Raw genomic sequence first — 12,559 nt, 5'->3', positions numbered from 1 at the left:
TGTATTTCAACAGCATCCACAGTCCCTAATTGTTATGGTACTTTCTCCTTCCTCTTCCTCTTCCTCTTATCTCTGCACTTGCACAAGGAACTCTGGAAGTAGAGTTCTTCAGAGAGCATGTCATCTGAAGATGTATAAATCTCTCTGTCTCTCAAACTACTTGTCCTAGTTTAACTGCAAAAACACACTGGATCAGCAAGTGACAATTTGCAAAGTATTCCACAAGACTGAGCCGATGGCAATAAGGGCTAGGTTTCTTCTTGCTGCCAAATGAAGCTTGCAAACTCAAGGAATGATCAATGTGTTAGGATTCTCTTCCTGTATTGCAGTCATGGGGTTGTTTTTATCACATGACGGTGTATGTTTTCATTCCACATTGTGGGAAGTGACGGAGACAGGATGTTTGCATTACTGTGTTTTCATGATGTAGGACGCTTGTCCTTTGTTCTTTCTCTTTGCTGTCTGATGCTGAAGAGGAAGGAGCTGAGTTACGATGCTCTGAGTGTGTATATGTAAATAAACATAGTTTAGCCAAAATGCTGTGCTGCTGTGTCTGTATGCTGACTGCCTATGCTCTGCTGATCCTGAAGTGTGCTGATGCCTCTTAGGTATCAGTCACTGTGATGTTCGTGCTGAAGAAAGCTTTTGAATCTCCTGAACCATGAGGGAGAGAACTGTTGAATCAAGCCTTGTCAGTCAGAGGAATTTGGCACTCTATCCAGGTGCCCGGCTTGATTTCTTGTTGGCCTCCCCCGTCAGCGACTCCCGGCAAGACAAGGCAAGGTCTTTATCGGCCGATCCTTCTTCAAACGTGAAAGAAGAACACAGCCACTCCTCCTCCCTCACTCCCTGCCATCCCCAGGGAGGGGAAAGAGACAGACAGAAATGTATTTACATGCCTTTATTTCTGTCTTTCCTCAGTGCAGAGAACAACATGTCTGCACTCTCTGATACCCAGCTGCAGAGAGAAAATAACTCCACCCATGTACTTCCAGTACAGGGTCATGTGACACTCTGAGCTAACATCCGGTGCTCAGAGCACATAATAGACTGTCCCTGGTTCCCACGGTACAGTCCCATAACATAAACATCCTGTTTGGCTTTCCAGCCATCTGGAGCACTCAGCAGCATTGCTCCTTTTTCGTAACAACCTCCCCCAAAAGAATCAATGCGTGTTGCGGCATGCATAGCGTGATCCAGAGAAGAAAACAAACAGTTGTTATACACATAACACTCCCCTGTTGTTTCAGTTCCACCCTTGGAACTCCCCGCCACTGGTTTCCCCAGTGTACCTCTCTGGTTGTCTGGCTTCCAAGGAATGAGTGCATCTGCATTCCCTTGGCTAGCAACTCTCTGTTGTGTCTTTGTCTCTGACTTAGACACAGCTCCAACCTGTCCTCGGTTGTGTACAACAGCAACACATGCAACAGCTAAATTAGCATACTCTTCTGAGTACCTTTTGGGTGGTTCACCCTTTGTGACTCTCTCAGACCTGCGCAAGAGGTGCTGATCCTCTCTGCTCACTGGTTCAGCCTCAGGACTCTTAGGAGAACCAGTTCCAACAGTAAACAGTGGTTCATCCTTCACCTGTGAAGGTCTATCCATTGTGTGAGATTTCCTCTCAATGACTGTGATAACAGAGCTCTCTGAGCTATCACTGTCACTCTCAGTACCACTGTAATCTGTGAAATCATCATCATCATCTGAATCGTCCTCTGTGGGAAATGTGTGCACTATGACTGTCTCCTTTTCAGGAGCACTCTCTAGAAATTTTGTAAGAATCACCTGACCAGATTCAGACAAAATTACTCTGTAGAGACCCTTTTCATATCCCACAAAAATGCCTCTGGCATTCTTTACTCCACCTGGAGCTTCTGTCCTCACATGAGACCCAAAAACCTTGAAATGGACAACAGAAGGTTTTCTCTGGAACAGTTTCTCAAAAGGAGAACTTCCCAACTCTCTTGAAACCTTTCTCACCCACGCATGACAAAACGACATGAGTGACTCCGCCCAGAACTCATGTGGCAGATGTGAACTAAGCAATTGCGCATTCATCCCCTTTTGCAATTCTTTGTTCACTTTTACACAGACACCCCTGTTCCACGCTTCCGCTGAAACAGCAATCTTGTGTCTGATCCCCTTCTTCTGCAGGAACCTCTGGAAATCCTGTAAAAGAAAAATCTGCTTCTCATCTGTCAAAAGACAATCAATGTTAGCATCATGCATATCTTTAACTTTGTCACAAAACTCCTGAAACCTTTCTAAGGCTTCCTGTGGCTTCTTTAACACATAAACCCAGACAAAGTTAGAGAAATGATCCACACACACAAGATAAAATCTTGCATTGCCTCTAGATGGTTCTAGAGGACCAATCACATCAGCATACACCCGCTGAAACGCTCTGTCGACCCTGGCCACCTTCTTGGCGCTCGTTTTGGTCACACCTGCAAGAGAAATCATGTTAGACTCAGAATTACATTCCATGTAATCACTTTGCTTAAAGTCCAACAAATACAGTCCACCTTTCTGTCTGGCAGAAAGATATAACTCTCCATCTTTGAAGATCTCGCAGCTCTTATCATCATAGGACAGTTTCAGTCCTTTCTTTGCAATCTGCGAAACACTCAGCAGATTGAACTTCAGTTCAGGAACCAAGTAAACATTGTGTATTGTCAAGTTCAGACTCTTAAGATACACAGATCCAACCCCAGTCGCCTCCAGCTTCTGACCGTTGGCGTGTTCCACAGCGAAGCTTTGCTTCTTAAACGTCGAAAAGAGTCCTCTGTGTGGGGACATATGAACCGTCGCTGCAGTGTCGATAATAAACGCGTTCCCAACATCTGGCGTGGTTCCTTTCGCCATCAAAGCCCTTGCAGGTTCCACCATAGGCTTGGTATGACCTTTGCCTGCTGCCTCAGGCTTTGCTGAGCGGTCCTTCGCTCCTTTCGGCTGGCGTGGCTTCTTGCAGTTCCGCTGAAGATGCCCAGTCTGTCCGCAATTGTAGCATCGGACAACGTTCAAAGCTACAGCATCCTCTCCAGTAGCAACATCAGTGGGGGAATTAGAACTCCGTTCTTCCCTCCCCCTGTCCTTCACCTCCAGTGCAGCAAGCCTGTCGTGTTCATTCAAAACAACGGCACACACCCTTTCCGCGGTCAAATCGTTCGCGGGGAGGGAACCCAGCTGACTGGCAACGGTTTTGTAAGTCCGATTTAAGCTGTTAATCATCATGAAGCAAAACACTTCCTCCTGCAGACGGAAATTGCGTTCCACCATCTGTTGGCGCAGATATTTCATTTCCGTCAGGTGCGCTTGAACATCTCCATCAGGCGCAAGCCTCAGATTGGTCAGCTTCTCAAAATACAACAACGCTGAAGAGCCAGCATCTCTCTGGTGTGTTCTACGCAGCGTTTCCCAAATCTCACGCGCATATTCCAAATCCTGAATATGCACAAGTTGATCATCCGAGACACACAGAATTATAGCCGTCCTGGCCTTCACATTCTGCGATTCCCAACCTCTGGTTGGTGCTTGAGGGATGGGGTTCTCAATCACCCCAAAAATCCTCTGATTCTGCAGCAGGGCCTTCATCTTTACAGACCAAGATGAATAATTGTCATTAGTCAGGGGAGGCGGGTAAGGCAAGGCTCCCCCCTTCTTGGGATCCATTTTGAATCCAAGTCTCAGCTCTTCACCCTCGAGCTAGTTAAAATCCAAAAGCTCCTTTTTGAGCTGTTTTTCTGCCTCTCACTCAGGCAGGCAGGCAATCTCCACAGTCTCACAGTCAAAACAACTTTCGCTTTCCCGGCTCTGACTGAGCCAGCCCCAGGTGTCAGTAGTTTTCCACTGCCGACTGACCGTCGTTGCTTAGCAACTGTGCATACCTCTTCGTTATCTGACCACAAAAATCTGTGGTATGCAAGCCTTCACTCTCAGAGCTGTTTTTTCCAAACGCAGCTCTCGTGAACCAGAGAATAAATCAATCTGCATTCACACTTTTAGCCCGATATTCAGCATACCTTCTTGGGGCTCCGTTGCTTGGAAAACACCCCCTCTTGGTGCCAGCCGTCTGTTCAGCTTCTGGCTGCAATTGCAGACGTTATCTTCTTTCCTTGGTGCAGAGGATGGCACACGATCCATCAACCTCTCACCTCTCATGCTGATTCCCATGGATCAGATAACCAGCAGCTCTGCTACCATATGTTGAATCAAGCCTTGTCAGTCAGAGGAATTTGGCACTCTATCCAGGTGCCCGGCTTGATTTCTTGTTGGCCTCCCCCGTCAGCGACTCCCGGCAAGACAAGGCGAGGTCTTTATCGGCCGATCCTTCTTCAAACGTGAAAGAAGAACACAGCCACTCCTCCTCCCTCACTCCCTGCCATCCCCAGGGAGGGGAAAGAGACAGACAGAAATGTATTTACATGCCTTTATTTCTGTCTTTCCTCAGTGCAGAGAACAACATGTCTGCACTCTCTGATACCCAGCTGCAGAGAGAAAATAACTCCACCCATGTACTTCCAGTACAGGGTCATGTGACACTCTGAGCTAACATCCGGTGCTCAGAGCACATAATAGACTGTCCCTGGTTCCCACGGTACAGTCCCATAACATAAACATCCTGTTTGGCTTTCCAGCCATCTGGAGCACTCAGCAGCATTGCTCCTTTTTCGTAACAACATGCCAGTTGAGCATGTGTCTCTGCCAGGCTCCTACTCGTGTGTAGGACCTCCTGACTATCCTGTAGATAGTCTCAGTGATCAAGCTGGGATACAAGGGTTCAGGCAGTCCATAAGGTACCTTGGACCTAAGTTGTTCAGGGCTTTGTTAATTAATATTAAGCCTCACGTTGGGCAAAGTCAGCCTCCCACCACAGATCAAGTGCTTCAATACTTTGTACACCTGCATAACTTGGGGCACGCAGCTAAGACTTTAAATATTCAGTCAGCCGCTATTTCCTTCTTCAGTAAATCCATTTATTTTACGGACCCCTGTGCTGAATTTGTAGTCCACAGGGTGATTGAGGGATGGCGCAGGTTGCAGCCACCAAGCGGTGAGGGTTGAAGGCCTATCACGTTCAACCTATTTTGTCAAATACTTTAAAAAGTAAGAGTAATTTATTGGTCAAAATATGATTCTCGCTTGTTCTCTGCTGCTTTCTCTGTTACCCTCTTTGGCTCCCTAAGAGTGAGTGAAGTTGTTAACGAGGGTGATCCGGGATGCTCCTCTAGGGGGCTGCATTTGGAAGACGTAAATTTATCTAGTTCAGAGTTGGTGGTCTGCATCCATCAATCAAAAGCCAACCAAATGGGGAAAGGTGCCCTTATCCAGTTCACAGCATCAGAACATAAGGTCCCTGTCCTGTTAAAGACACCAGGAAATACATTTACCTTAGGCCCCCTGGTTCGGGTGTATTCCTGATACATCAAGATGGTACCCACCTCGCCCACCATCAGTTCACACGGGTGATGTATAAGGCCATGGCATCCTGTGGCCTCCCGGTCAGGGAATATACTGCTCATTCTTTCAGGATAGGAGCTTCCACAATGGCTGCTCATTGAGGCCTGCCTACTGACAAAATCAAAGACATGGGTCGTTAGAGATTGGATGCTTACAAAGGCTATATTCGCCATAATTTGTAACCAGACTTCATCACTTCTAATCCTGCGTTGTCATTGTTTTATTTTCAGGGGCTATTGGTGTTCATATGTGGATGGTGGGTCACAGCATTGTCCACTGGGCCCAAGTGTGTGCTGTTGACAGTGGCTTGGGGTGCAGTCTGGCAATTGCCTTATAACATCCGAGTTTCCTGGATATCGAGGCGTGGAATGCGATGGGAAGAGTTTCTGCTGGTCATGAATGCCGGGATAGCTCGCTCGTCCCTCCCAATTGCTTTGATTGTGCAGCTGGGAGAGTATAACTTGGTCTTCAGGAAAGGCTTGGACTTGACTTGGAGCAATAAAAGGGACTTTGATGAGTTGACAACAGCATTTCCAAACATAACACTAATTAGGACAAATGCTCCTGTGGCATTGCAGTTTTTGTCCAGTCGCCACTAAATAGGGCAGGAAACTCGTGAACTGAGTGGTGACACGGAAGGTGGAAGAGCTGAAGGGTCGGGAGATTGCATACCCCACCATTATGTTCAGCAAAGAGGCCTTGTTCCATGTTGATGGTGTACATCTTTCCAATTGGGGAAATGATGTTTGGTTGGCCATAGTCCTTGAGGGCATTAGAGGTTGGTTGAGGGTGTGAGGGTATAGGCGGTGAGCCTTACCAGCTTGAGTGACATTAGGCATTGGTAAACCTGGTTTGGGGGAGGGGAGGTATGGCCATCACCTGCCCTCCCATTCTAAAGGGTATTCCATTAAAGGAATCCAGGGGTCGTGGTTCCTGTCTGAAGCCTCTGGTGACCCTGGAGGAGCTCCTAGTTGATGTGCATCAGCAGGGCTCCCCCTGCTGGTGGATAGCCCTCGTGAGACTTCCTGCAGGCAGGAGTTAGATATAGTTGGTTCAATTCCAATCCCTAAGCCAATACTGCTCACATTGGCTAACCAATAAAGTTGTGGCCTAAATTTTGCCCATATATGGTGTCCATCTGTTATTATTCAACATAAGGAGGAAGCCTTGGGGTCTTGGCACACAATTACATTCAGTTGCAAGATAGCATTGGAGTGGGGAATGTTTTTATGTGTGGGCATTATTTATAAACTTTAGTAGGAACAGTTCTGGATCAGGATCTGGAGCAAATATGAAATGCTGTAACTCATTCAAATTAATTTTAAAAATAGGATTCATAGTTAATTATATACACATAAATGCACTTATAATTGTGGGGTTGTATCTATTACAGCTTCTTATTTTGTCCACAAGTGGGCTGATAGGACCACACTGCAGTCTCTTTGATCCTCTTCAGGGGACATGATGTTCTCTTGGATTCTTTTGGAGATGTCTCTTCATGGGGATAAAAGGAAGGCTCTTCTCCAGTTTGCTGAAAGCCAGTGTGACTTGAGCTGTGCTGTGACCACAGAACCCTCTTGATTCCAAGATGGCCCCAAAGAATCACATCCTGCTCCTTGCAATCTCTGCCTTTCTTCTCCTCACATCTGGAGGTAAGGTCCATTGACAAGGGATCGGAGAAGGATTTTCACACAGAAAGCAATTCCTAAGCAAAGACCTGGCAAAGAAGGGAATCTCATTTTAAAAAATGGAGAAGACTGGTTGTTCCACACGCAAAAATGGCTGGGCCAATTTAGGCGTCGTATTTGTGTGTTGTAGAAAAACATGAGGGAAATTTAGCCAAATATTCAATCCAATCCAGCTGTGTGTAAAAAAATCTCTGCTGAAATTCAGTGGCACAGTACAGGCAAAAGTAATTTATAAGGTAGGTTCCAACAAAGCCAGCTGTTAGTGCAAGGATTTCTGCCTCAGATGCAACCTGTTGCTTGACACTGCTCATTGCTCATGGCCCATGTCCAAGACCTCTCTCCATTCTGATCACTTCCTCTGGTCACTCAACCTCTTTGTTCCTTAGTGTTCCTTAACAACATTCCTCTTCTTGTCTGTCAGCCCACTCGACCTCACAACTTAAACTTCCCTGTTATGTCTGAACAGGACCTTCCTTCTGTAGTCTAGTGTTCTTCAAACTTGGGTCAGCAGATGTTGTTGGGTGGATAACATCCTCTCATCCTCCCTAGTCAGCTTAGCCAATGGTCAGGGTCCAGGGATAATGGGAGCTGCACTCCAACAACATTTAAGGAACCATACTTGAAGAACAATGCTCTTGGTCCTTTGTTCCACAGACTTCAGTCAAGATGAGTTTCTACTTCCTCACAAAAGCTAAATTATTTATGCAATGGCATGAAAATGACTCAGCCAGAAGGGAAAACCCAGGGATAATGAAAATGGGTGACATTTCACCTGGATGACCTCTAGCCTCAGGGTTTCTTTTCTGCTGTATAAATGAAGTATTGTAACAAAATTTGTCAGCTAAGGTTGTCTGGTCCTTTCTTACCTGAGATTTGGGTTGGCAAGAGATTTGATCATGTACATTTTGTCTTCCCAAGCAGATGCTTTGTTATGTACGAAAGGCAAAACCAATGTTGTAACCAGTGTGGCTATTGAACCAACTGTCTGTGAAGTGCCGTCTGGACCACATGCCTGCTATACTGTGCAGGAGTTTAGAGGTAAGCTATATTCCGGAGCTCCAACTGCAGATACCCAAACTGTTGGAACTCATCTCCCCAAACTTTCTCTTCTTTTGTTTTAATAAAACAAAGAGGGAATTCTTGCAGCAAAAATACTAGTGTTCTCTCAAAAGATGGTGAGGGGGGAATACAGTCCCAGAAGCCCACTGTTAGGCCTCTCCTTCTTCCCTCCTATTGAAGCCGCACAGCACAGTCTCAGATCCTCCCACTTTGCAGGATTTGAGCCTGGATGGTTGCTTTTTGCACTTTCATGAATGTCTTCCTTGCATGCAGGGAATCTTTTTGCAAAGCAGCAGAACTGCACAGGATCCTCCCACATAAAGACAAGCTAAAGACAAGATCTTGCATGGTGCACGCCTTGGTCCAAAGTACAGCATGTTTGTCTTGGGCCAGGGTTAAAGTCTTCTCTGAGCAGTGGTTTATTTAAAGGTAATTATGAGAAATGTTGGACAGAAGTTAAGAAAGATTTAGAAATATGGTCAAATTTGAGACTTTCCTTGTTAGGCCGAATTGCTGTTATTAAGATGAATGTTTTGCCGAGAATGTTGTTTTTGTTTCAAACATTGCAGATTGTGGATAAAATGGATTGTTTCAAGAGGTGGCAAAAAGACATATCTAGATTTGTCTGGCAGGGCAAAAAGACCAGAATAAAATTTAAGATATTAACTGATGCAAAAGAAAGAGGGGGGTTTGCCCTGCCGGACTTAAAACTGTATTATGAATCAGCGGCTTTTTGCTGGCTGAAAAACTGGCTGCTTCTTGAAAACACAGACATTTTGGATTTGGAAGGGTTCAATAACAGATTTGGCTGGCATGCATATATATGGTATGACAAGGTTAAAACCCACCAAGGTTTCAAAAACCATATTGTTAGGAAAGCATTATATAATGTTTGGATTCGGTATAAAGATTTGTTGGAAAACAAAACCCCTAGGTGGTTGTCACCAATGGAAGCTAAGGAAGTGAAAAAACTTAATATGGAATCCAAATGGCCAAAATATTGGGAAATTATAGAACATGAGGAGGGAAAAGTGAAATTGCAGAGTTATGAGAAATTGAAGTCCAAAGTAAGAGACTGGCTTCATTATTACCAGATAAATGAAGTTTTCAAACAGGACAGGAAAATTGGCTTCCAGGTGGAGAGATCAAAACTAGAAACAGAATTGTTGGAACCCAATACTAAGAATCTGTCAAGAATGTATAACTTGCTGTTGAAATGGAATACACAGGATGAGACGGTTAAATCAGCTATGATTAAATGGGCACAAGACATTGGTCATGACATTATGTTTGCTGACTGGGAACAGTTATGGACTACCGGTATAAAGTTTACGGCATGTAATGCCTTAAGAGAGAACATTATGAAAATGATTTATAGGTGGTACATGACCCCAGTCAAGCTTGCAAAAATCTATCATACGCCCAATAATAAATGTTGGAAATGTAAGGAAACTGAAGGTACTTTCTGCCACCTTTGGTGGACGTGCCCAAGGATCAAGGTCTTCTGGGAAATGATCTATAATGAAATTAAGAAGGTACTTAAGTGTACTTTTCACAAGAAACCAGAGGCCTTCCTCCTGGGCATGGTAGGCCAATTGGTGTCAAGGAAAGATAGGACGTTTTTTATGTATGCTACAATAGCAGCAAGAGTTCTCTTAGCAAAGTATTGGAAGACACAAGAACTACCCACGCTGGAAGAGTGGCAGACGAAGGTGATTGACTATATGGGACTGGCCGAGATGACTGCCAGAATCCGTGACCAAGGGAAAGAGACGGTGGCAGAAGACTGGAAGAAATTGAAAGTTTATCTTAAGAACTGTTGTAAAATTTATGAGTGCTAAAATGTCATGGGTAACGTAAAACAGAATTGCAGTGACAAACAATTGGATAAGAGAAAAAGGACTAAAGAAAGTGAATTATAAGTAATTGAAATTAGGGGTTGCTGGGAAACTTTAAAATAGGGATGCAGAAAAGGGAGGTATGGGGAAGTCGTTGAAACAAGGTTTAAGAAAAAGAGGTTAAGAAATTATATGTGTTTATATGTTTGTTTGTCTATGTATTGTTTTGTATTGTCTTTTAATATGTGTTGAAAAATTAATAAAAATTTATATATATAAAAAAATAAAGTCTTCTCTGAGCAGTGGACCCTTTTCCCCTTATCTCATCTCTGGAGGAAGGAGAATGCGAGTAGCTTACTCAAGGTGTATCTCATGAGGACATGCAAATTTTAGACATTTTATGTTGGCTGGTTTTAAGGGGGGAGGACAACCCACCATCCACTTTATTTATTTATTTATTTTTAATTGATTTCTTGACAACAACAAAAAGTGTAAACAAGCAAAACAAATTATCAGAATTTTAAACCATATAGCATCACAGCCTGAAAGACCAAAATACAAAGATACAGTGTGCCTCCAAAGGGACAATAAAATACGAACTCATATAAAGATTCCTTTTACAAATAATAAAGAGTATTCGCCATCTGTGAGTTCCATTATTATTGAGAATAAAAGTTCAATATAGCCTTTAATGAGCCAGCCATTTGCATATACTGACGATACAAAATGATCATGTGAATCAGTACAAATATAGGAAATAAAATATATGAAATATATGAAAAAAGTCATTTGAGCTGTGCCTTTAAGATACTTTAGTTTATGAGATACCTATTCAAGAAGGGCAATTTGTCAAACCTTTTCTTTCCTTATTTTCTCTCTGGATCTCGTTCTAGGAGGAACGCTGGTTGCAATACACCAAGACTGCTGTTTCAACTGTAAGCCACCTGTAACTAGTACATTTTGTGATATCGAAGACGAATTTCCAGAACAGAAGGTGACCTTCAAAATTAACTGCTGTGACGACCATGACTACTGTAATATAATTGGAGATGGGCAATAAACCTAAACATGCATGGACCCTTTCCTTTCGACCGCTTTTTCTTTCTCCCAATCAGATTTCATAAAGATCCCACAGGTAGAACTTGTGAAACACACTCTTTATGAGACTGCATCTGAAGATGAAGTGAAACCTTCAGTTTCTTGAACAATGTAGTCACCTGGTTATTCAATTTGTAAACTTTGCCAAGGCTCAAGCATTTTTGAAGGGAGATACTTTAGTTTAAAATGAATTATAGTAATTAATATCTAACCCAGAAGTAATTGTAAATAATAATAATAATAATAATAATAATAATAATAATAATAATATCCCTCCCATATTTCTATAAAAGGACTGCCAGCCCCACTTGAGCAGTTTCCCACTCTCTCTCCTGTTGTCAAGAGGACATTCCAAGGAGATGCCCCAACAACCCTGATAGAATCATCTGTCTGTTCTGAGCATGCCCAGACCTGTTTTCATGAAGGCCAGATCTCCCTAGCTTTCAGCATGGAGAGAACTTTGAGCATGCTCTGGTAACCAGAGAAGCAACAGGTAGCACAAGGTCAGATGTATGTGATGCAGAAAGTTGCACTGGCAGTAAAACTTGGTTTTGTTACCAAGTGGTGAAAGCTCCTAAATTATTGGTATATGAACTCAAGAAAGGCTGGTGAGAGTCTTGTGGTTCAACTGGAGCAAGCAGCTCAGACCTCTTCACACGCTGTGATTCTCAGGTAGACTGAAGGGGAACAATAGGCTTGATTAACATTCCCTCCCAAAGTAAGCTAAACCTGGCAGAACAGCTTACTGTATGGTCCTGCTGTATTGGCTCCCAGTATGTTCTGCCCAGACATTGAGGTTCAGCTCTAAGGGCCTTCTGCAGGTTCTTTCACTGCAAAAAGTGAGGTTACAGGGAACCAGACAGAGGGCCTTCTTAGTGCCTGCCCTGTGGAACGCCCTCCCTTCCAATGTCAAGGAAATAAACAACTATCTGACTTTTAGAAGACATCTGAAGGCAGCCCTGTTTAGGGAAGTTTTTAAGGATAGAAGTTTTATTTTATTTTTAATATTCTGTTGGGAGCAGCCCAGAGTGTCTGGGGAAACTCAGCCAGGTGGGCGGGGTATAAATAAATAAATGATGATGATGATGCCCTTCATGCCTTAATTAGACATAAGCATGTTGGTTATGTGAGGCTGGTTATCCCACAATTTACACTTTGGGAAATAATATGCAACCAGATTCAGAGTCCTCCTTCAAAATTCACTCATCTCTGAATTTTGCAATACAAGTAAAGTGCACAAAAATGTATCAACATAGGCATGCTCTCCAACATGCTGAGTCCTAAAATTAGGACACACATCTTCCCAGCTGTGCTGCCATGTGAGTCATGCGACCACACAAGATCGTGGCAATGGAAAAAGTGGGTTTTTTAGAGGCGAGATCTTGCTGTGAAATCGAGGTGCCCAAAATAGCTAGC

The 12,559-nt window shown here is 43.7% G+C and overlaps 1 protein-coding gene across 4 annotated transcripts in view; it reads left to right on the top strand.

Moving 5' to 3' along the window:
* Positions 1-11,122, top strand: part of LOC310760109 (uncharacterized protein) — a 33,626-nt gene extending 22,504 nt beyond the window's left edge. Inside the window, exons 1-3 of one of the 4 annotated variants that reach the window (XM_083608055.1) lie at positions 6,964-7,112; positions 8,067-8,186; positions 10,939-11,122. In XM_083608055.1, the coding sequence (XP_083464181.1) occupies positions 7,049-7,112; positions 8,067-8,186; positions 10,939-11,105 (351 nt within the window). In that variant the 5' untranslated portion in view covers positions 6,964-7,048 and the 3' untranslated portion in view covers positions 11,106-11,122. Of the gene's footprint in view, positions 1-6,963; positions 7,113-8,066; positions 8,187-10,938 lie in introns of those variants that run through there. The other 3 variants (XM_083608058.1, XM_083608057.1, XM_083608056.1) reach the window with 3 other exon arrangements.
* Positions 11,123-12,559: the final 1,437 nt, after the last annotated feature.

This window comes from Podarcis filfolensis, assembly GCF_964270895.1.
Source record: "Podarcis filfolensis genome assembly, chromosome: 3".
NCBI lineage: Eukaryota > Metazoa > Chordata > Lepidosauria > Squamata > Lacertidae > Podarcis > Podarcis filfolensis.
The sequence above is the reverse complement of the archived record's forward strand: the minus strand, read 5'-3'. Positions and strand labels throughout refer to the sequence as shown.